This window comes from Leptonychotes weddellii, chromosome 5, assembly GCF_054177405.1.
Source record: "Leptonychotes weddellii isolate Sample4059 chromosome 5, ASM5417740v2, whole genome shotgun sequence".
NCBI classification, from domain to species: Eukaryota; Metazoa; Chordata; class Mammalia; order Carnivora; family Phocidae; genus Leptonychotes; species Leptonychotes weddellii.
Window position 1 is genome coordinate 144,541,329 of NC_138373.1, and position 18,792 is coordinate 144,560,120.

General features: G+C 41.2%; 1 protein-coding gene across 1 annotated transcript in view; it reads right to left on the bottom strand.

The window, feature by feature from the left end:
* Positions 1–5,138: 5,138 nt before the first annotated feature.
* Positions 5,139–18,792, bottom strand: part of ALDH1L2 (aldehyde dehydrogenase 1 family member L2) — a 47,027-nt gene continuing 33,373 nt past the window's right edge. The window contains exons 16-21 of the mRNA XM_081818993.1: positions 17,561–17,660; positions 16,831–16,929; positions 14,162–14,327; positions 12,336–12,441; positions 9,191–9,390; positions 5,139–7,306 (exon numbers count right to left, since the gene is read on the bottom strand). Coding sequence (XP_081675119.1) covers positions 7,251–7,306; positions 9,191–9,390; positions 12,336–12,441; positions 14,162–14,327; positions 16,831–16,929; positions 17,561–17,660 — 727 coding nt within the window. The 3' untranslated portion in view covers positions 5,139–7,250. The remainder of the gene's footprint in view (positions 7,307–9,190; positions 9,391–12,335; positions 12,442–14,161; positions 14,328–16,830; positions 16,930–17,560; positions 17,661–18,792) is intronic.

Consider the following 18,792-nt stretch of genomic DNA (forward strand, 5'->3'; position numbering starts at 1 on the left):
GTACAATATCCGAACTGGCTATTTCAAACAAGGTTAGATCTTAGCCTCATACCATGTGCTAAGATAAATTTTCTGTGGATTAAAGATTGAAATATAAAGAAATAAAATTATAAGCATTTCATACTAAAATATGGGTGAACATCTAATAGTGAAATTGGGAAAAAGGTTTTTTTTTTTTTCTTTTTTCAGGAGGCAGGAGTCAAAAGTTTGTTTTTGTTTTTTTTTTTTAAGCAGAATGGCGGAGTCTGAAATCACAAAGGAAAAGAGCAGAAAACTCATGCATAAATATTAAAAACTAGTGCATAGTTTTATGAAAAGAAATTTTAAAGGCAAGGGACAAATTGGGAAAAATATTTGCAACATAAGACTGTCAATATATAAAGGGCTCTTACACATTAGAAAAAAAAACTAGTATCTTAATAACGAATAGGCCATAGACAAAGAATTCACAGAAAAAAAATGTTTAACCTCATGTATCAAAAAAAAAAAAACCAAAAAAACTGTGGATGAAACCAAGACTGTGTTCTTGACTCAGCAAATAATTAGTAAGCTGTTTTGTTTGTCAGCAGTTGGCCCTTCAGGCTGCTGGAAAGTAGATCACCACTGTGCTTTGGTTAGTCTGACCCTTGCTTTCCCTGCCTGGTGTTGGGGTGTGAGACCTGGCAGCCCCTTGGTCAGTGGTTATATTCCTGCTAAGACCATGCTTGTGGGGGTCCCATCCTTTGTGGCTCTGTGACAGTTATAAATCCGAAAATGTGGTGTAATGGTGTTTGAAGCAAAAATTTCATTCTGAATGAAATCTCCTGTCCATTCCCACAATATTTTAATTGTGCATTAAATACGGTACTTATAAAAAAAAAAACAACACCTGCCTTACAAAGTAGCTTGTATTATTGTTCCTGTATCCCCTAGTCTGGTAGGAAAGGCAAGGGGAGAGGCTGAGTCTTATTTTCACTTGTATTTCCCTCAGTGCCTAGCAGAGGGCCTTTCACTTGGTTGAAATGTACAATAAATGGTCATTAAACTACTCTTTTTCTCTTTATGTCAGTAAAGTAATTCATTTTAAACGTCATTGGTTCTCGATCCAATATAAACAAGATGGGGTAATTATGATTGGTAGACTTACCCAAAAAGTTGAATGCTGGGATCTTTGTGGTTGACTCCCCCCCCCCCCCCCCCGCCGCGCCCCCAGTCATGGGAAACCCCTGCCAGTGATTGGAGTGGGAATGAGCACGTGACACAAACTTTCCCAGCGAGGCATAAGCGAAGTCTTGTTAGTAGACTCTGGGAAAGGAATGGATTTTTCATTCCTAAAAAGGAGGCACATCAAGAGGTGGTTCCTTTCTTCTTTTAGAAGAAAGGGTTAAATATTTTATGACTTGATAGGATTCCCAGGAGTCCTGTCTAGTGGCCATAAATGGAGCCAACTCTCGAGTCTGCGCCTCAAGGGACAGCAAAGTAAAGCAGGGGGCGCCATGAAGTCACTGCATTAAATAACTGCAGATGGAATCCCTAGACTTTGTGACACAGTAAGTGTCCTAATTGCTAAAAACAAAAAAACAAAACCACCACCTTATGAGGTAATTCTGCTTATATCCACTTCACAGATGAGCTGCTAAGTACCTTTCCTAAGGCCTCGCAATAGTAAGTGGTGGGGCCCGGTGTCACTGAGCTGGCCACCCCCAGCCACTGTGGGCCCCCCAGTTGCTCTGCCAGCAGCACGGACCCCAAAGCTGTCTGGACCAGACCTCGGCCTGGCCACCTATCTCCGTTTCCCCACCTGCAAAATGGGGGTAACAGTCTCCCTCGTGGCGTTTTGGTAAGAAATGAACGAGTTGAAACACAGCACATGGTTAGAACAGTGCTCAGTAAATGTGAGGTATTACAATGTTATAGGGATAATGCCCCGTGGTGGCAAGAATTTGGGGGGAAACTTAGTAAGATTATAGGTTCTAGGAATTTCTCCTAGTTTACAGCTTTGTTCACAGATTTCTGTATAAGATTTATTGCAAAGTTTAAAAGAGTAAAACCAGCTATGTCTGGCATATGTGTAAATGTGCACCAATAGAGAACAAGTTAAAGCCACTGAACGTATGAAGAAGTATGTTTATTGACACAGAAGGATGCTTGTATATTGTTAACTGCAAAAAGCAGGTAACAAAGTTACGTACAGTATTCTAGTAATTCTGTAAAATATATATTCATAGGGAAAGTTTGGAACAATCTCAAATGTCTGTGGTTATTTCCGCGTGGAGAGTTTATAGCTGAATCTTACCTTCCAATTTTATGTATTTTTACATAATTAGGTATTATTGAATTATTTAAAAAATCCACTTGGGTATCATTTGCGTAACAGTGATGATAATCACCCCATCCACCATGTCTCCTTTCTGAGAATCTCCTCCAGCCCAGGTTCCCCTCTACAGCTCTTACTTTCCTGGAGGGCAGGTATGGGGGAACCAGTTTGGCTTCTCACCCTGTCTCTAGCCACTTGGCACGACAGCTCTTGGAGACAATGACAGATGTGCGGTGTGTTCTGTTCACCACCCGGGCCCTGATTTAGGCATCGGCAGTACAAGCCATCCAGCTTGGTTGAGACCACCAGCTTCTCTACCAAGGGTGCCTCTTCTGCCACTTAACAGCTGTGTGATTTGGGCAGGTTACTTAACCGCTTTCATTCGAAAGCAAATATTGAGCTCCTTGTACGTACTAGGCATTGCAGATGCAGCATTGAACACAGAAGCACCTGTCCATGAAGTTTACATTCTGATGGAGAGAGACTGACAATAAATAAATATGCCAGCTTGTGATAAATGCTATGAAAATAATGCAGGATAAGAAGAATAAATAGTGACAGGGCAGATGAGGTATTTTTTTTTTTTAAAGATTTTATTTATTTATTTGACAGAGAGAGACACAGTGAGAGAGGGAACACAAGCAGGGGGGAGGGGGAGGGAGAAGCAGGCTTCCCGCGGAGCAGGGAGCCCGATGCGGGGCTCGATCCCAGGACCCTGGGATCATGACCTGAGCCGAAGGCAGACGCTTAACGACTGAGCCACCCAGGCGCCCCAGGGCAGATGAGGTATTAATGCGGGGACTAGAAAATCCGTCTCTACTGAGATGAGATTGGAGGTGAGACATGAAGGAAGTGAGGCAGCCAGCGAGGAGGTGGTACGTAGGGAAAGAGGTGCAGGCAGAGGCAAACGTGTGCTGGCACTGACTTGCACGTGTTCTGATTGCACGCAGCTCTCTAGTTTGCAGTCAGCCCTCGTGAGAGCATTTGTACACAGAAGTTAGCAATTGCTCCAAGAATCGTTTCCCCCAGAGAACCATTTGGTAAATATTTACCAGCACGCCACTGGGAAGAGGAACAGTAAGTGCAAAGGCCCTGAGGTAACAGTTTGCTCCTCTGTTTGAGGAGCATCAAGGCAGCCGGGGTGGCTAGGCAGAACAAGAGGGAAATTCATAGGAGATGAAGTCAGAGGTAGCCAGGAAGCAAGATCGATAGGACTTTGTAGACCCCAGTAAGTACACTAGACTTTATTCTAATTGAATTGGGAGCCATTGGAAGGTTTGAGCCAGAGGAGTGACAGCATCTGACATAAACTTTGAACAGATCCACACACGGCAGAATCAGGAAGACAGGCTGGGAGACCTGTGCATAACCGGGATCAGCAATGAGGCTGGCTTGGTAGTCGGGGAGCTAGTAAGAAGAGCCCCTCAACTTACTCATTTTTCTCAGACGTTGTGAAGATTAAACAAGATAGCATTTACAAAGTTCTTACTTTAGAGTGTTCAGCACACAGGAGGCCCTCAATACATGATAGCTGTGGTTACTATTGACTGAAAAAAGGCCAATCCTGGGGGTGGAGAAGGGGTGCTCGTATCTGGCCAGGAAGGCAGATAATTTCAGCACCAAGTGGTAAGCACTGTGTTCCCGACAAGTGAGAGCATAGAGGAGAGACCCTCAAACCGAGCTGGGGGTAGGAAGCCACAAAGTGTGTTTGAGCAAAAGGTGACTGCTTTAGCAAAGGCAAGAGGAAGAGGATGAGAAGGGCCATAGAACCACTTGGAGTGTCCACACCTCCCCATGCAGGTGACAATGAGATCACAGCTTTATTCTTTAGCCAAATAATCTGTGATCTGAAAGAATAGTGATAATCTTTAAAAAAAAATTTTTTTTTATCTTAAGTAATCTCTACGCCCAACATGGGGCTCAAACTCAGGACCCCAATATCAAGAGTTGCATGCTCCACCACCTGAGCCAGCCAGGAACCCAGAATAGTGATAATCTAATTATTCCCGGTGTTAATTAAATCACCTGGTAGGCTGTGGATCATTATGTTCCAATTCAAATTCACTGGTCATGGGGCGCCTGGGTGGCTCAGTCGTTGAGCATCTGCCTTCGGCTCAGGTCATGTTCTAAGGGTCCTGGGATCGAGCCCCTCATCGGGCTCCCTGCTCCGCGGGAAGCCTGCTTCTCCCTCTCCCACTCCCCTTGCTTGTGTTCCCTCTCTCGCTGTCTCTCTCTGTGTCAAATAAATAAAGAAAATCTTTAAAAAAAAAAAAATTCACTGGTCATTTTGTGAATTCCATGGAGCCTTGGATTCTGATCAGCAGTCAGATAAGAGACTCAAGCCAGTAGGAACTTTAGAACTTGCTATGGAAGAAGGAGTTGTTAATCTCCAAGCATGGGCTTTAGGAGATCTGCGAACCCCTTAAAGATACTTGCAGAATTAGGTATGTGTATGGGAATTCGGGTAGAAATGGCACAGAGGGGCTCCACAGCTTTTAGCAGATTCTCAGAGAGGAGTGTGGCCCAAAGAAGATGAAAAACACTGCTACGGAGATACGTAGTAGAGGGTAAAATGAGTCCAGAAGAAACAGACATGGTTTTGTTTGCCATTTTATCTATCATTAAAATATTTGGGGGCACCTGGCTGCCTCAGTTGGTTAAGCATCTACCTTCGGCTCAGGTCATGATCCCAGGGTCCTGGGATCGAGCCCCGCATCAAGCTCAGCAGGAACCCTGCTTCTCCCTCTGCCCCTCCCCCTGCTTGTGCGCTTTCTCTCTCTCTCTCTCTGTCAAATAAATAAATAAAATATTTTTTTTTTAAAGATTTTATTTATTTATTTGAGACAGAGAGAATGAGAGACAGAGAGCATGAGAGGGAGGAGGGTCAGAGGGAGAAGCAGACTCCCCGCCGAGCAGGGAGCCCGATGCGGGACTCGATCCCGGGACTGCAGGATCATGACCTGAGCCGAAGGCAGTCGCTCAACCAACTGAGCCACCAAGGCGCCCAATAAAATCTTTTTAAATAATATTTGGTAAAATGATATTTTAGTTCACATGAAATCAGTTCAAACGCATTTAAAAGTGGTTCCTTTATCATAAGGCCTTTGTCATTTAATTCAAATATGAACCGTCAATTTGGACTCAGAATATTCATTCCAATTTAGAATTTCATCTGTACCCAGCTCCGATGGTAAATGAGCTATTGTATATTAAATGAGCTAATGCTTACAGGCAAAATATGCTCTATTGATCATGCTGGGATTACACCTGGTATTCTTCCTTTTGGATGTTTTCTGCCTCTGATTTGGTTGTTGTTTGTTAATTGGTTCCCTTTCTGATAAGCTGCTGAGTCTGCAAAGTACCTGGTGCTCCGTAAGGGCTTCTCCAAAGTCAGAGATAGGAGTGCTTACTGAAATTTTCCTTTAAAAGAGGAGTAATAGAAGTTCATTGCTCAGACCGTCCTCCAGTAACACTGCAATCCAGGAACTCACCTTCTCGTCACATGTGGATGGTAATAATTTACTCAACTATTTTTGGTCTGACAACAGTCAATTTTGTGAGTCCTGCATGGATTGTACGAATTCCCATTTCTTGGGTGCAGACTATGGTCCAAACAGCTTGTCAGGTGCATTATGCATATCATCCCATTGAATCCTTCCCACACCTAATGAGATAGGGACTTTATCCCCATTTTATAGATACCCAGGCTCTGAGATAGTAGGTAACTAACTTGCCCAAGATCACCCAACCGGTGGTCATACAGCAGATCCGGTAGGTAGAAAAGTGGAAACCGAGATGGTCAATGAATAACAAATGAGCTGCGGAAAGAAAAGCAATCCTTTTCCTCGTACCATTGCCATTTTTCATTATATGGCATTTTCCAGTGTCGCTGCTTCAAGCACCGTGTCAGAACAGCGGAGTATAGGAATCAATGACTCCTGAAAAGGATCGCAGGGAAATTAAGTCATCTAGTTAGTTTATCACAATATATTTTTAAAATAGTGATGGGGAAACAAAGTTAATTTTTTCTTGAGTACCATGAACATAGCACAATGCAAGGTACTTATATTATTGCATTGAATCCTCAGAATAAAGCTCCTGCGAAAGGAATTACTATCCCCATTTGACAGATAAGGAAACCGAGGCTGGGAGAAGTTGCTCAACTTGGGGAGAAGTTTCCCCAAGTCACATGGCAAGATGGTATGATAAGAACAAGACCAGCCTCCAAAGGCAATTTACACTCTATATCATACTGTAGAATTAACTTTTTAAAAGCCATTTATTAGAATTTAAGCTATGTGGGGCCAGAGATGATGTCATTAAATTCTGTCTATTCCTCAGAACATTACATAGTACCCCATACCTAGTAAGTACTCAAGCACTGTTTTGGATTGGTTGTCCATCACAGTGGGTTGAAAAGTAGAACATCAAAAGGCACAAAGATGTATCTTATTTCCAAATATGAAAAAAAAGGGAATTTGCTTCACATTCTTTACAAGATATACTGTTCCTTGAGAGCAAAATTATAGAAATTTTGCTCAGCCATAGGGATAGTTCAGAGGTTAAAACCTGCACATATGATACAAAGTTTCCCCCAAATGCACCTTGTGTATTATAACTGCCTGATACGGACATTTTTCAAGAGGAACAACAATGGTTAGATTAGTCTTGGTGGGGAGGAAAAGCCACTTGGCGGTTTAGAAACACGTGGGATATACAACATAGTCAAACCCCAACAATGACAAATCATTTTAAGGTATAAAAGGTGTATCAGAAAATATTCAGGCACAGGTGTAAATGCTTGGACATGTGGTCTTGACCCTCTTTATGGTCCATGTGTGCGTTTTTTGGCTCGTGGCTGGTATCTTTTCCCTCAGCACACCCAGGCTTCTGAAGTGTGTTGAGGGATCAGGAGTGGTGTCGTCTGCCGAGGGTTCCCGATGATGGCCCTGCCCTAGTATTCCAGCGTCACCGTCTTGGTTTTGAGGTACTCGTTTAGAGCTTCCTCCCCTAGGGGACAGAAAAACAGTTCATGGACCAGTGAATGCAACGTCACCAGACTCTGGATGCAGATATAGGTGTATAGGTCAGTAATCAACTGGAATGTGGCCGAAGCCAGGGCTTCCCAAATGGTAAAGTTCATGTGAGTCACCCGAAGACCTTGGGAAACTGCAGATTCTGATTAAATCCAGTGAAGGCCCTGAGATTCTGCATTTGTGACCATCCCCCGATGATGTGGATGCTCGTGGTCCACAGACCACACTTCGAGGAGTAAGGGCTTAGACCACCGATCAGGTCTTCTGAGGAACAGTGCTGACTTGGTCAGTCTCCACCAGAAAACTTGCTCCCTTATTTCCCTGCCTGACAACAAGCTCTTCATCACTATCCTTTGCCCATTTAGGCTGAACAGAAGTGACCAACATAATGTCCTTCGGATTATATTAAATGAAGCAGAATTGAGCAGAAGAAAGAAAGTTTGAGACCCTTTGGTGTAATCTTATTTTAAAGATAATGTCGTTTTCCTGACTTATATAGTATAGAGAAGAGTATATCCAGGCTAGAAGATCAGTAGGTTTGCCTTTCTGTTTCTGTTCTATTTTAAGCTTGTACAAATCATCGATTTCTATCACAGTGAAAGGGCACAAATACCACAGGGACAACTAATGAATATATGATCCTAGAAGTTGAGCTAAAACAAGGGTTCTTCACCTTAATGGAGAACTGCCCTGGGAAGCTTTTAAAACTCCTGATCCCAGGTCACACCCCAGACCAATTAAATCAACATCTTTGTATTTTTTAAAGCTCCCAGGTGACTCTAATCCAATGTGCGGCTAAGGCTGGGGAACCCCTGGGCTTAGGGAGTTTAAAATTGGGAGAGAAAGAAACCATTTAGGCAAATTCTATTGTTTTACAATAAACACCATTTACCTTCAACTCAATGAAATTTAAAAAGGGAGCTACTTTTATTGCCGCAAATACATTACCAAAAGTCACCAGGAAAGAGAAAATGTAAAAATACCCCACATTAACCAAACTTAATATTAGTGGACTAATAAACCAATAAATCACGAATATTTCCATTTTTGAAACAACAAGCCAGACTGGCTGTGGGGAGTAAGAACATGGGCTTGGCAGCCAGACTGCCTGGCTTGGAATTCTCTTTCCAAGCAGTGACCTGCTGTGTAACTTTGGGCAAGTTACCCACCCTCTCGGAGCCCCAATTTCCCCATTTACAAAACAAGGATAATAATAGCACTTCCCTCCCAGGGCTATTGTGAGGGCTGCTTGTGCTGTTACAGGTAAAGTAGTTAGCAGAAGATCTGGTTCATGGTGTTCAAAGTAAGCTGTTACTTGAAATGTGATAGTGTCACTACCCACAAAGAATTAATTACCTTTTGGATTTTCTGCTATTCTAAATCTGAGTTCCCAGACTTCCAGAAAACCCTGCCAATTGCACTATTGATTCTGAAAGACTGCCAGGCAGCTTACAGACAGGATTTCTTCTTGGAACTAGGGGCGTATTGCCCTCCACCCATTTCCCTTTGTTGGTTTCACTTAGTCCCACGAAAGCTAAACCAAGTGCGTGCTGAATGTCAGGTAAAAAAAAAAACAAGCATATTTTAGCTAACAGATATCGCCAGTGTTTCTTCTTCCTTTCAACATTAATCTTGTTCTTTGAAAAACACTTTTCCATGCAATTTGGGTACTCTTCTGTATGTACGTTAGCTAAAAATGTTTAACATTAAAACAGAGTTAGTACCCATATAAACCCAGATCCAACTGCCGTTTAGGAAATGTCCTTCGAAACAAGACAGGAGTGCTGCAGGAAACATCAAACAGACTTCCCTGTGACAGGCAAACAAAGGGAACATGGAGGAGAAAAGCAGAGCATACCTAAGTCTTTCCCAAAGCCAGACTGTTTAACTCCCCCGAAAGGGGCTGCCACATCCGTCTTGTTGTACGTGTTAACAAAAACAGTTCCTGCTTCTAGTTTTTCGCTCACATACATGGCTTTACTTATGTCTCTTGTAAAAACCCCCGAGGCCAGACCGTACTCTGTATTATTTGCTCGCTGCAACACTCCATCGATGTCCCTACAAGATGTTTTTAGGAAGACAAAACTTCATTGAATGTAAAGCAAATCATTTGCATTTTTTGTTCTAATATTTCCCCCCTGCATGCTAGAAACAGAAAAACACTACTGAAAACTTGCTTAAATGTTCATGATTGAAATATTCCAGGCTTACACCAAAAGAAACTCCCAGGGAGCTATTGTAGCTCTAGTATTATATTTTTCATGTATATCATGCAATACCTTTTAAAATCTGAAGTCATCTTTTCCATTTTCTTCTTGGTTCTCCTTCATGACTTCTCACCTCCTCCCCCCTCCCTTGAGTCCCACTTCTAGATGTATTCTCAGAGCACCCCCCCACTTTCCTTCCATCTCTCCAGATTTTGCATACAGTTCCAGGCTCATTCATTCAGTACCTCGCCCTAAAGCCTTCCCAGCTCCTACCAGTGTCACGGGGAAGGCAGTAGGGTGTAGTGGTTCAGTGAGAGGGCTCAGCAGCCAGGCTGCTTGGGTGACCTTGGGCAAATAGCTTCATCTCCACATGCCTTTGTTTATTGCAAAACATAGCAGTAATAATAAAAGAACCCTTGGGCGCCTGGGTGGCTTAGTTGGTTAAGCGACTGCCTTCGGCTCAGGTCATGATCCTGGAGTCCCGGGATCGAGTCCCGCATCGGGCTCCCTGCTCAGCAGGGGGTCTGCTTCTCCCTCTGCCCTCTTCCCTCTCGTGCTCTCTGTCTCTCATTCTCTCTCTCTCAAATAAATAAAATATTTAAAAAATAATAATAATAATAAAAGGACCTTTCTTGTTGTCGTGAGGATTAAATGAGCTAATAGTGCCTGGAACACAGTACAAAGCTCAATAAAAGTCAGTCATAATCAGGGAGCACATATTCCTCCAAACTCAGTATTTTGGTTTAACTCTTTGTGTATTTGTGTTTCGCCTCCCAACAACACTGGAAGCGCCCAAAGGGCAGGGATGACCTCTTATTCTTCTTTATACCATGGTGTTAGATCATCCCATGAGAATGAATTCAATTAATACAATTCAATAAAAGGAAATACAAATTATCCCTTCAATCACGATTTCCCTGCCTTTTGACTCAGTATGTTTGCACTCGCAAGTAAGTGGAGACGTGACCCTGTTCATCTCTCGGTTGGGTCCAGTTCCAATGTGTCTGTCATGGTAAGAGTATCTCATCTTTATGAGTGTCATCCTAATGTTTAAAACTGCATGAATGCTCTACAGCATGGCCAGGGAATGCAAGCCAAGTATTTCATCTGGCGCTCTGGCAAAGAAACAGGATCTGTCCCCCGACGGGAGGAAAAATTAATCGTGCTGAATTTTTTTTTTTTTTTTTTGAGAGACAGCACAGGCTTCAACGTGGTGGCCTCTGAAGGGATTTTCCAGAGTAATCCTGACTATACACAATTTGAAGCTCGCACAAGAAATTTGGAACTGAACCTAGAGTGAATTGAGGCTCTGCTAAAACTCTCACACTTCTTGATGCACTGCACATGCTAGAGACCCAAATATTTATTGACTAGCCTAAGGTAGAAAGATGGCTTTATGCCATTACTTATTGGGGACTACCGAGATGACACAGCTTCATAGGACACCTTGCCGACTTCTAGGAGAATAATAAGCATAGCAATGGCAACAGCACTGTTAGCAAACATGACTTATTTAATCCTTAGAATGACACAAAAGGATAGATGCTATTAATCACCCAATTTCACAAATAAAAAAACCAAGGCTCGGACCGGCCCAAGCCCATAGAGATAATCAGGTGCAGCGGCAGAATGCTGGGCAGACTCTACCCACTGCCTTTGGCTGCCTTTGGCCCTCTGTGGTTAATTGCCCATCTCCTCGTCTGTCTCCCTTATTAGCCGGTAAATTCCTCAAAGACAGGAACTGTGACTTATCTTGGTTGATATCCCCCAAACCTGGCTTCTAAAATCTGCATGTTTGGGGACCCTGGGTGGCTCAGTCAGTTAAGCTTCTGCTTCTGGCTCAGGTTGTGATCCCAGGGTCCTGGGATGGAGCCCTGCATCAGGCTCCCTGTTCGGGGGTGGGGGGGTCTGCTCCCTCTCCCTCTGCCCCTCCTCCCTGCTTGTGTTCTCTTTCTCTCTCAAATAAATAAATAAAATCTTCTAAAAAATAAAATCTGCATGGTTAACACAAAGACTATCCTATGGGGGGACTTCATGAGGAAAAGAAGGTTAATAGGGCATCCTTGGATCAGTGTGTCAAAAGTTGCTCACTATAGCTTAGTGTCCCCACATATGTCTAACAATATGTCTATCAAAGACCAAGAAGTCCTCTGAACTCTGTGTTCTGGCTTTTTCCACCTTCTCATTGGTTGAAGGAAAATTCAAACCAGAATTCTGAAGAATTTTGCCCAGTATACCATGAGAGTCCATTGTATTAAATATTCTTGTATGAGCTCAGTTACCATACGACACTCTCTGATATGCTAAATACTTTGGAAAGTTGCCTGCACTATAATGAACCATCATGGATAGTTGATTATATGGTGATTGTGGGCATTTTATAAAAAGTTGAGTATTAGGCTTTTGGGGGCATAATCCCCTCTAAAGGCAACACTCTTTTCTTGGGAAAATCACATTTCACAGATGCTGCCTTCCCTAGGGATGTAAATGTGAAAACACTTATTTGTTATTCTTAGTTATTTATCTTGTTTGAGAGACATTTCAAGTGTTGGTTATACAAAAACTAAATTTAGTCAGCTATAATTCTATACGGTCAGCCATTGATTTAAGCTAAGAAGCAAAAATATATAACAATCTACATTGGTTAGCCCTCTCTTCTAATTATTGAAGTCAATTATTGTTATATAATTGAGCATTACATGTTCATTGATTTTTATGGTCTGTATAGAGCACAATGGCAGAAGAAAAAAACACTCATCTAGTCAAAACCTGTTAAATTGTACCTGAAGAACATACCCGTTTTGGAACTTAGAAATGACCATAATAGGACCAAATGATTCCTCTTTGGCAAGATACATGTGGTCTTCCACATCTGTGAAAACAGTTGGTTCCATAAAAAAGCCTATTTGAAAAACAGAAAAGATCATCAATTATAGGGTAATTAATTTTTAATTAATAGTTCTCTCATTTAATTACATCATAATTTTTTTTCCTTCCCTTCTGGGTCAATAAAACCAAGCAGACTTTCCTTTTCTTATTTGGCATTAGCATTCCTAGGTTCTTGTTTTTTTAGCTATTTATTACAAAAATTTGAAACATGTCAAAGAATAGAAAGTAGTATCATGAATCGAAAAATAAATATCTACTCATATTTTGCTATATTTGATTCATTTTTTTCCTTGCTGAAATAATTGAAAGCAAATTCCAGAGGTTATAACTTTCACCTCCACGTATTTCAGTACAAATCTGTAAAAAAATAAGGCATTTTCTTACCTACCACGGTATGTTATCACATCTAACAAAATTAGTCCTAATTCCTTCTTCATGACTTATATTTCCATTTTTTTCTCAATTGATTTCGTTGGTTCAGGCTTCCAATAAATTCTACACATTGCATTCACTTGTTAGATCTCTTAAGGGTCCTTTCATCTAGAACATTTCATCCCTAATTTTTCATGCTGCTGACTTGTGAAACAGACTGAGTCAGTTGTCCTGCAGAGTACGTTGCATTTAGATTTGTCTTTGTTTCCTTGGGATGACATTCAATGTGTTCCTCTATCCCCTTTATTTTTCGTAAATGGGAAGTTTGACCTCAAGACACAGTTGGATTCAGGTTAAACATTTTTGGCGAGACTACTGCAGAGATATGCCATGTGTTCTACCTTGCATCCCTTGAGGGACACATCATACCCAGCTGTCCCTGCTTTTCTGTTGCTTAGGCTGACCAGTGTGGTTCCAAGCAGTGACAACTCCCCTTCTCTGTCGAAAAACTGTTTTTCTCCTTGAGACTGGCAAGCGATCTTGGCGGAGAAACTTTGGTACCTTGCACATTCTCAGCTCCCCATCAACCTCTCTCCCGATCACTTTAGCCTCCCTTGATGATAACTGCCTAAATCAACCATTTCATTCAATTAGGGGTACCGAGTGGTGATTTTTCTATTCCATCATTTTTTCTACATTAATTAGCAGAAATTTTTCTGTTAAAAAAAGTCTCCTTTATCAGCTACTCAGTTTACCCAGAAATTCAGTTCATATAAGAAACACAGCTACGTGTTAAAGTTTCCCCTTCTAATTATCAGTTTTCAGAGTAAGGTGTTAGAGCACAATCCCCCTAGAGCAGTGAAAAATGGGGTTTTGAAGTTGTTGTTTGTCTTTTTCTCCTTTGGGGTATCATGACATGTAGCCATTCCCGTATTTCAGTGACAGGTACGGCTTTAGACAATAGGAATAAATCCTTCCCAGGCTACCCTAGCTAAGATTAAATCTCACAGCTCCAGGAATCAAGGTCACCAGCACCAGAATGACATAGTTGTCCATTACACCTGTTTACCGGACCACCAAGGGCCTGTCACATCCATTTTGTGATTTGATTTCCACAGCCTTGTAAAGCAGGGTGCACACATCTCATCCCACGTTATACAGGAGGAAACTGAGGCTCAGACAGATTGTCATGTCCAAGGTACCCCAGCGTATAAGTGGCCAAGCAGTATCCAGAAAAGAATTCCTGTGATCATAACATAAATGCTACTCTTTACTTTTGAGGCAAGATGGAGCTGCAGTGAAAACCGTTACCATCCATTCCACCTTCAGAAGCCAGTGTCGGGCTGTGGAGGTGATCTTACCTGGCCTGTGCACTTGTCTTCCCCCATACACCAAGGTGGCCCCCTCTTTAACTCCAGCTTCACAGTATTGCAGAAGCTTTTCCAGATGGGCCTGATGATTTTGGGGCCCATGATCGGTAGATCTGTCAAGTGGATCACCAATTTTCATCTTTTTAATTTCTTCCACCTGTTTGTCACCCGGTTCACAAAACACAATTGACTGTTAATAATAGTAACGGATACCCTCGGCTAGCTTCTACCGTGTGGTGGGTGTCTTACTAAGCTGTCAAGAGATGTGTTGTCTTGGGGCACCTGGGTGGCTCAGTTGGTTAAGCGACTGCCTTCGGCTCAGGTCATGATCCTGGAGTCCTGGGATCGAGTCCCACATCGGGCTCCCTGCTCAGCAGGGAGTCTGCTCCTCCCTCTGACCCTCCCCCCTCTCGTGCTCTCTCTATCTCAGTCTCTCTCTCAAATAAATAAATAAAATCTTAAAAAAAAAAAAAAAAGAGATGTGTTGTCTTTTAATCTTCACAGAAGCACTGGAGGTGGGTATTTATTATTTCCATCTTACAGATGGAGAAACTGAGGCTTCGACAGGTTTAGTTACAATCACTAAAGACAGTAGAGTCTTCCTGACTTGAAAGCCCCCTGTTAACCACTGAGTTCTAACAGACCGTAAGCTACAATGTTACATTCAAATTATCCTGAGTGTTAATCCATTAATACAGCAAACCTGATGTTCTGGAATTTTTGTTAATACAGCACCCTTGTGCTCTTCAGGGCAGAAGAATTTCTAAAATGGCCCCATGGTTATTTTTTTCTCTCCCCAGATGTAGCAGCCTGCCCTTGTGAAATGTTCATGGCATAGCCATACCAGAGGAATTGCTAGAATGTTCTGATGAAAAGCCATCTTTATTGTGCAATGTTCATCATTGACATCTCTCTGTGATGGTCCCTGTGCACCTCACTTACCTTAATCTACTTGTGCATTTTCTAATGCTAAGTCTAATTCTAATAAGAAGAAAGAATGAGAGTTACCATGACCCAGCAGGCCCATGAATTTGAATTTGGGCCAGGCAAGAATCTCTCAGTAAGTGCTCAAGAAATAGCTGCTGAATGAGTGAATGAATACCAATTGCATCTGTGCAAGACATGTTTACTGATGGACTGATAAGGTCGACTCTTGACATTTCTGGTCTCAGCATTTGAAATGTCCACACATTGAAGTTGTGAAAGCCTGTAACTTGTATTTTACTGAAGCACAAAATTGAATTAGAGGGATGTTTAGGAGGTAGCCACCGCCCACCATCTGCCCCTCCATATGTCTCCTGTGTTTTCCATTCTCACAAAGAAAGAATGCCTTTGCTTCTTGGGAATGGGGAGTGGGGGACTGACTCTGAAAAAAAGAAGCTGGGTGCTGGTTTTTCAAATATAAACAAATCCGTGATTAGTGTTACCATAATAATGCCATAGTTTATTATAGTTTATTTTAGCCACAGAATTCATCTTAATAGTTCTTTTTTTTAAAATTTTTAAAAGATTTTATTTATTTCTTTGAAAGAGAGAGACACAGCGAGAGAGGGAACACAAGCAGGGGGAGTTGGAGAGGGAGAAGCAGGCTTCCCGCTGAGCAGGGAGCCCGATGCGGGGCTCGATCCCAGGACCCTGGGATCATGACCTGAGCCGGAGGCAGACGCTGAACGACTGAGCCACCCAGGCACCCCATTAATAGTTCTATAAATGGCTTTTGGTCTCATGTTTATAGAATCATGACCAATCTATAGGGGGTGAGTATGCATGTGTGTGTATGCATATCTATCTATCTATCTATCTATCTATCTATTATCTATCTATCTATTATCTATCTATCAATCATCTATATATCTATCTATGTTAGTGGAGGAAATGATATTCTGTCCTCCTAACTGTGTATTGAGGATTTGCAAGGATCTGGTTGTATATCTCTTAGTCAAGTCAGGAATTTACAAAAATCTAGGAGTATATCTCCCACAAGTGTCAAGGATATAATTTGCTATAAATGCAGAGCAAGGTATAGGTAATAAAAGCTCTTAAGGTTGTTGTTTTTTTTATAGAGACCTATATATTTTTACTATGAAAAATTATGAATACCTATAAAAGTAGATGATATAATGAAATGCCATATACTCATCACCCAGCTTCAGCAATTACCAACTCATGGCAAATTTATTCCCCTGCTTACTTCCTCTCCTCCTGGGTTATTTATTTTTTAAGATTTTATTTATTTATTTGACAGAGAGAGACACAGCAAGAGAGGGAACACAAGCAGGGGGAGTGGGAGAGGGAGAAGCAGGCTTCCCGTGGAGCAGGGAGCCCGATGCGGGATTTGATCCCAGGACCCTGGGATCATGACCTGAGCCGAAGGCAGACGCTTAATGACTGAGCCACCCAGGTGCCCCTCCTCCTGGGTTATTTTGAAGCAAAGCCTAGACATTTTATAATGTCCTCTGTAAATATGTCAGAAAGTAGCTCTAAAAGATAAGGACTATGTTGTTTAAAATATAAATACATACAAATATATAAATATTTATAAATATATATATATCATAGTACTAATATGACACCTAAAAATTCATCAATAATGTCAGAAGTCCTTTTCAGGTAAAAGCAGTTTCTATACAACTCCTAGAGCAATTATGAAGATGTCTTACCACTCTTGTCACAAACTCATCGTGGATGGATTCTTCTACAAACAACCGTCCAGCTGCAATGCAATTCTCTCCTTTGTTGAAAAATACTGCCCCCATGCCCTTCAGCAGCAGAAGAGAAAATATTAACCGTACTTTGGATTGTCATAACATCACACACACCGAGAATTAGATGTTATTGGAAGACAGCAGACAAACAGAGAAATCATAGAAAAACGCAATGCCTTGGCCTATAGCTAGTGAGGAGAATTGCTTAGAGATACTTAGAATTTTTATCTAGCGTGTTTTTAGGGATTTTGTTTCTCTTTTACGCTTTTTGGTCCAGGAGCACTTTTTAAAAAATGTGGGTAACCATAAGGACACACCACTGAGGACAAATTTTATGTTGTAAGAAAATCTGCATTGTTCTATACATTTTGTATTACATACAAAATGTAATACTGGTATACCAAATTTTGCTTTTAAAATCTTGACATCAGTTTGTGTAAATCATGAACGTTTAGAAAGATTCTCCTGTCCCTCAAGTTTTAAAAACACCTTAATGATCCAAATTATAAAGATATTATTTTTAAAATTAAGTGCTTTGGGCATTCCCAAAATCTAAGCATCAAGAGAACAGTTTCTGTTTATGACCAGACAAAACCAAATCTCATGTTGAGATTTCTGATAAAAAGGGAGATGAGATGCGTTTTAGAAGCAGGCACCTATTTGGTGGGATTTGACCTCCTCTTACCATTCTCACGGCCTTGTCAAGCTCACAGTCATTGAATATTATAAGTGGGGATTTGCCACCAAGTTCAAGGGAAACTTTCTTCAAGTTGCTCACAGCACAGCTAGAAGAAAATAAATGGGAAATGAGCATCCTCTGTCTCACCTTTTTACCTATAAGTTACCACTGAGCATGGAAAACATAATTGAACCTCAGAAATATTAAGAAAGGTATTCAAAGACCAAAACAGGAGTGGTAGAATGGTAGTTGCTGAAGGCTGGTGATGAACACATGGGAGTTCATGACACTATTCTGTGTGCTCTGTATATATTAGAAATTTTCCATCATAAAAAGGTGTTTGTTTGTTTTTTTTAAATTCTGTGGGCAAATAATTAGAGATCCTCATGGGTAAATTCGAATTCTTGAGGTGTAAGAATTTTGGTTACATAAAAGCCTCGTGAGGAATTTAACCTCTAACCAGATTCCTGGAGCATTGGGGAAACAAAATATCAATTTTTAGAAGCATATTATTTATTTCTCCCTTACTCACAAAAGTACTGATATTGAAAACATTAAAAAAAAAAACAAAATTCATGGGGCGCCTGGGTGGCTCAGTTGGTTGGGCGACTGCCTTCGGCTCAGGTCATGATCCTGGAGTCCCGGGATCGAGTCCCGCATCGGGCTCCCTGTTTAGCAGGGAGTCTGCTTCTCCCTCTCACCCTCCCCCCTCTCATGCTCTCTCTATCTCATTCTCTCTCTCAAATAAATAAATAAAATCTTTAAAACAAACAAACAAAAAGCCAAAAAACAAAATTCATAAAGAAGAAAAAGAAATCACAAAATTCTATTCCATGTCTCGATGCCCATTGTTTTTACCATTTTGACATGATTATTTCTGGTCCGTGTCCAACCATGGCCTTTGCTTTATTTAACATGGTTGGGATCACCCAATATATACAACTTTATACCCTACTTTTCTATTTACCTTTTAACAACATTTTTCAGTGTTACTAAAAATTCTCTGTGCACATGATTTCATTGCACTCCACACACTGGCATACTTTTACCACTGCCTTATTTTGGACATTTAGATTGTCAGCAATTTTTTTTTTTTTTATGTTTTCTTTGCTTCTTATTCACTTTTATTTTATTTTATTTTATTTTTTTTAAATACATAGATTTTTATTTTTATTTATTTTTTTATTCTTATGTTAATCCCCATACATTACATCATTAGTTTTAGATGTAGTGTTCCA